This window comes from Pelobates fuscus, chromosome 9 (assembly GCF_036172605.1).
Source record: "Pelobates fuscus isolate aPelFus1 chromosome 9, aPelFus1.pri, whole genome shotgun sequence".
NCBI classification, from domain to species: Eukaryota; Metazoa; Chordata; class Amphibia; order Anura; family Pelobatidae; genus Pelobates; species Pelobates fuscus.
The window spans coordinates 23195183-23201320 of record NC_086325.1 but is presented as its reverse complement, the minus strand read 5'-3'; the positions used below and the strand labels follow the sequence as shown (position 1 = coordinate 23201320).

General features: G+C 41.2%; 1 protein-coding gene across 2 annotated transcripts in view; it reads left to right on the top strand.

Annotated features, from left to right (window-relative positions):
• The window catches only part of AGPAT1 (1-acylglycerol-3-phosphate O-acyltransferase 1), a 14099-nt gene extending 9660 nt beyond the window's left edge, over window positions 1-4439 (top strand). For both annotated transcript variants that reach the window (XM_063431513.1, XM_063431514.1), the window contains exons 4-9: window positions 774-963; window positions 1063-1196; window positions 1710-1885; window positions 2216-2311; window positions 3608-3680; window positions 3807-4439. In XM_063431513.1, coding sequence (XP_063287583.1) covers window positions 774-963; window positions 1063-1196; window positions 1710-1885; window positions 2216-2311; window positions 3608-3680; window positions 3807-3964 — 827 coding nt within the window. In that variant the 3' untranslated portion in view covers window positions 3965-4439. The remainder of the gene's footprint in view (window positions 1-773; window positions 964-1062; window positions 1197-1709; window positions 1886-2215; window positions 2312-3607; window positions 3681-3806) is intronic.
• Window positions 4440-6138: the final 1699 nt, after the last annotated feature.

The following is a 6138-nucleotide window of genomic DNA, read 5'->3' as shown; positions in this document are numbered from 1 at the left end:
TTGTTCATTTTTACACCTCTTGAGGTTTATAGGGGATGTGTAGACAATATTTTGAATAAGTAAGTCTGAGCTTGTGTGTTAAGGGCATTTCCTAAACTATGTATAAAGGGCAAACTAGAGAGAAAATAAGTGTGTACAAAGGTTAGAGGGATTGAGTTAGTGCTAAGAGTGTCAAGGAGGAATTTGTTTTACTGAGAAACTTGCTACTAGAACCCGCCCATCCCCATATTTTCCCAGTCACATGCAGCACGGGTGGCTGTGAGTATGTCTTTAACACAGAGCATAAATACAATAGGGTGCTCTGAGTCAGCCCCAGCTAGCACCCTTTCCATTTGACCATTGATTTGAATCACTTAAAGGGACAATATAGGCGCCCAGACCACTTGATCTCATTAAAGTGGTCTGGCTGGAGTGCCCCTGCCCTGTTTTACAGAAACTGGCTTCCTAGCTTTTCACTGAGTTTAGCGTGAGGACATCCAGCGTCTTCAAAGCTAGGGAGATGGTCATACTATAGTGTGAGGAATACAGTTTTGTTTTCCTAACGCTATAGTGCTCCTTTAGTTACTGCAGCTACTGTGTTGCAGTGCTAAGCCACTAATGTTATGAGCCAGTACAATGGAAACCTTGTTGAAGTAATAAAATGGGCCCTTCCATCTCTCACAGTTAGCACTTTTATTCTATGGGCTTTTTGTTCAATTGACATGGACTTTTCCCATTAAAGATAGCACTGTTTGGATAGGTTTCTCTTATATTCCTCTCATATATCTCCATAGGTGCGATGGAGCTATCAGTGGCTCAGTGGCTTCTTGTGGTCTGTCTTGTGGCTTTTCCTCTCCTCTATGAATGGAGTATCACATTCAAGTATTTCTGTAAGATGGCCTTTTATAATGGCTGGATCCTGACTCTGGCCATTCTGGCTATCCCTATATGTGCCGTTCGTGGGCGCAATGTGGAAAACATGAAGTAAGTCTTGCTGCCCTGAAGCCATATCTGTTTGTTTTTCTATCGTATCCTATGGTTTGTTATACTTCCCATTCATTTTGTCATATTTCTCTCTTATAGAGTTCTCAGATTCATGCTCTTGCATATAAAGTATCTCTATGGAATAAAGATTGAGGTGCGAGGCTGGGAGAATTTTAACATTAAGGAGCCATATGTTGTTGTGTCAAACCATCAGAGCTCCCTGGATCTGCTGGGTAAGTTGGAGTTAAACCATAAGACATTTTGGAATAGGGAGTGTCATGGGGCATAGACTGGCAGAGGATTGATGGAAGCGAGAATTTAACATGCTTGGAAAGCCTCTGCCAAAGCTGACAAATATGGGTTAAAGTGATGGTGAAATGTTTTTTGGGATCTGATGTTCCAGTTAATATGATGAGATGGTTTGAGGAGGACATAAAATATGAAAAGTTGTAATATGGACAAAACTAGATTAAGTGTTAAAGGCTGGAAAGGATGAGAAGTTTAATATCACTATGACAAAGAAAATATTAATTAAAAAATTAGAATTATAGTTTGTCATAGCCATGAATGGAAAATGTAAGAGCTAAGAGAGCGGTAAAATACACTAAGTAGTTTAAACGGAAAACAAGTGTGTGTGATTATCTTGAGATAGGAGAACAGCAAACATGCCATACAGGAAAGGTAAGCATAGGCATTGTGAAGGTAAAAGCATCTTACTGTATACACTTTGTCCTTTCTGCCCCTAGGGATGATGGAGATCCTGCCGGGGCGTTGTGTGCCCATCGCCAAAAGAGAGCTGATGTATGCTGGTACAGCTGGACTTGCGTGCTGGCTAGCAGGCGTCATATTCATCAACCGCAAAAAAACAGACGATGCCATCAGTGTGATGTCAGAGGCAGCCGAGACAATGCTGAAAGAGGATGTGAGCAAATGGGGCAGATGGGGCATACAGGCTTTATCATTGGGATAAGGAGCTGGTTGACCTTTCACAGTCATTTTTCTTTAACAGCAGCACAAGTGAGGTGTGATCAGCTCTCCTCACCATCATATACCGACAGTAAGATGGTGGTGTAAGGTCCATTACACTAGAAAGTTTATAACCCTAGCTTGCAGCAGGATAAGTGCCCTTGATGTATTTTCAGAAATGTATTTACAGAAAAGGATAGCGAGAGAATATAAAGATGGAAATGGCTTTGCTTTAAAACTCTATTTAAATCTTACATTACATTGATTTCCCTTTTCTTCTGCTCAGGTGCGGGTCTGGGTCTTCCCAGAAGGCACTAGGAACCACAGTGGGTCCCTACTGGCATTCAAACGGGGAGCATTTCACCTGGCCGTGCAAGCACAGGTAAGTGGGAGTGGGGCTCTCATGAGATAAAAGAACACAACTTAAAGGGACACGCCACTCCCCAAAAGCAAAATAAATCTAAACCAAAAAACACTGTTTATTAGATATGCCTCAAATAGAACAAATGCGTGCATTTAATTATGCATCTTCTCATTAGAGCAGCATATCTAAAAATGGTTTGAAAAACCTGCAGTTCTGTTGTCTGCCGCCTTTGCAACCTCCCCACACCCCCTTTTTAACCTGCCAAGACATTCTGTTGCTGCCCACTCACAGCTCAGTGAGAAGTCTTTGCAAGGCAGGTGCTTTTGGGAATTGCTGCCTCTTGAGTTAAGCTTCACTGAGCTAAACAAACCAGGAAGTAATAAGACCTGTTGTCTTCTTGAAAGCCATGGGGGGTGTAATCCGTTAACTTCTATTGAAATCTGAACTTTTTGCAAAATGCAACAAAGAACACTCTTCACACATAAAGCTTTTCAGCGAGCTAAAGTGCTTTAGGGGTCTGGAGTGTCCCTTTTAATAGGTAATTGAGTGTTATGTAGCAAGTATTATCATGTAGATTTGCTAGCCATTTTGGATTTAATAATTATTTAAAAATGGAAATGACTCACCCCACTCTTATGCCCCCAGTGTCTTAATGATTATACCCCCCCTCTTTAGTACATGCCTGTATTTATAATTCTCACCTTATTATCACAGTATCAGGGCGTAGCTATATTGTTTCCCTTTGCCCATGATGTCTGAAGTTTGCTATTCTGCTATATAGAAGCTGATTAAATAAAGTTTATTTTTGTAAAGAGCTGCTTTAATGGGCATACTGTCCGCTTTGACACTTTATCTTTCACTCTCGACAACCTCTCTTTACAGGCACCATCATGTACTTTTTACCTCTTTCTGTCTTATACCTGACCACAATGATGGCTAACCCTGACACCCTAGATTAGGGGTACCGAAAAGGTAGATCCCCAAATGTTTTAAAACTACAGCTTCCATGATGATTTGCCATTCTAAAGGCATGCATAGGCATGCAAAGCATCATGGGAGTTGTAGTTCTACAACATTTGGGATCTACCTCTTGGGCACCCCTTATCTAGGGTGGGTATGGACTATATTTTCTTGCTGAGCACAATGTTGGGCGTCAATCTTACCTATCACTGTCCTAGATCATGAAGTGAATCTCAAACTTTTACATTTTCCTTCAACTTTTCTATGTGCGTTCATTTTTTTTTTTCTTCACCCCAAATCCTCTTTTGAATCTTATAATCTGACTTTTTCTGTCAATACGACTTTCATTTTCAGGTCCCTGTCATACCAGTTGTTATGTCTTCCTATAAGGATTTCTATTGTAAGAAAGAGAAAAAATTTACAACAGGTAAGAGATCATAAGTGTGAAATTATTGCTAAGAGATGTGTTGGGCTTGGCTGTCTTGCTTGGAAGTCCGTGTTCGGTGCAGCGGTTTTACATTCTCTTTTTTCTGTGCATGATGTTTATTTTTAGGAAAATGTACAGTGCGAATCCTCCCAGGAGTTTCCACCCGTGGGTTGTCCCCTGATGATGTTCCTGATCTAACCGATCGAGTACGGGGGCTGATGCTTGATGCCTTCTCGCAAATGTCAAATGAACGCCCAGGGAAAGAACCTGGGGGGGGGCATTGACCCCATTTCCGCCATCCTTTCCTACCTTCCTGGGCCAGGATACCCCCATGCAAAAGAGAATAGACACAGGGGACCTTGTAATGAGAAACATAGAACATTATGGCCTTCAGTGGAAAAGGACTAATGTTGTTCCCAACAAAAAAAGGGGAAAAAGAAAGACATTTTGTTAAAAATGACAAAGAAAAAAGGATTAATTTCATAAAATGAAAGCGAGAGACCACCATGAATTCTTCAAGGAGAGAGAGAGAGAGGAGAAGTACATTTATATAGAGAACATTTCAACATGGGACAGCGGCACACTAAATGAAGACAAAGAAAATCGGAAGATATATGAGCAAATTCCCATTAGATGGGGAGATAAGGGATCCATATGATGGAATATCATCTCTAGGTTGAATAGGATGACCTTCAAAAAAAAAAACAGAGCGAGAGAGATTAACAATAAAGAGATTGGTGGAGAAGGAACACGATAAAAGGGATGTTTTTGTTATGCAGAGTAAAAGGAGATTAAGAGAACAGGGGAAAGCATAAGCCCCATAAACTCGAATTATATTGAGAGAATATATAAAAAGAAACCCCCACCAATTTGCTGGTAGGTGAAAAAGCACTGCTATAAATTAAGATAAATAACTTATTACCAGTACTGAACAGAGCACATGTACGAAATATTAAGGTGAGATTATGGTAAACTTGGTGCCGGTATTCCACTGATACATTTAAAGTGAGGAGCGGCTTGGCCACGAGATTTATTGTAGAATCTTGAATTTTGTTTGGAAAACATTCCACTTTTGGTGCAGAAGTTAAGGCCTTTGGAAGGTGGAAGGGAGGTCAGTGTATATATTTATTTAAATAGGGGGGGAGTGCCTTAACAAACTTCATGTATTCATTTCTACGAGTAGTTTTGCCTTCTCCACTTCTCTCCTTGTCTTTGTTTTGTAATCTCTCTCCAGCTGTCAATTCATTTTAATATCTCTCTGAGCTATTCTGTGTCTCTCTCTCTCTCTCTCTCTCTCTCTCTCTCTCTCTCTCTCTCTCTCTCTCTCTCTCTCTCGCGCTCTCTCTCTCTCTCTCTCTCGCGCTCTCTCTCTCTCTCGCGCTCTCTCGCGCTGGCGCTCTCTCTCTATCTCTCTCTCTCTCTCTCTCTCTCTCTCTCTCTCTCTGGCGCTCTCTCACTTTCACTTTAGTTTACAGACTAGCAAGGATGGAGTCAGGGCAGTTATCTGGACCATAGTGTAATGGCAATTTATATATGTAACTGCCTTCTTCAATTTTGCCATCTTCATAAAATATCTAGACTTTAAAGGATGTTAAAAATCTACCGGGCAGGAACCATGGAACTTCTCCACCCACATGTGGCCTCTTACCACAGACTCTGTGACGACGCCTTTCCTTAACCATGTCCTGAAGCTCACTACACTCTACAACCACCGACCTGCAACTACAATCCTTTCCTTCAATTCCTGTCTTGTGACCTAAAAAAGAAAATACTTACATTTTGTTACACTCCACTTCCTTCTTTGTGTTCATATCTGCCTCCCCATAATCACTCCCCTCGTTTTACTAGTGCGAGGTGTGGAAAAGTGTATGTGCCAATGTATTTGTAGTTACCGACTTGGGGGAAAGAGACGGTCATGTGGGTATGACGTGGGGTGGGATGTTGTGTGGGCGGGAAAGGGGCATATTAATCTCCTGTCCTGTTAATGTGAAATTAGCGTTGCACAAACTTTACTCGGTCAACTGCGTGTGGATTTTTTTTTCGTGCTTCATTCAGCTAACACAGTTCTCTTCTTCATGGGTGATATGTTGGCTGTGGCTTGTTCCACCTCATAAATGCTTGTAATGAGTGGCAAAATCAAGGATGAGTTGTTGGATTTGCAGTTGGTGTTGTCCATGTGTGAAGTTGATTTCACATCTCACTGTGATGTGTCATAATTGTTCTGTACGACCAGACTTTGGATATCTGGGAAAATATTCATTATCCAAGAAGGAAGATCTCCCACGGTGCCACAAAGTGAGCAAATTACATACACTTATTAGTGACGTTACATACTTTAGCTTATAGTAGAATGGGATCCTATTGACTGGCACTTACAAGGTAGACTAGTGCCTTCAGTTTAAAGGTATGCACTTACTGAGGCTCATACATTTAGTTATGAGTTTAGTATCTCAAGCTC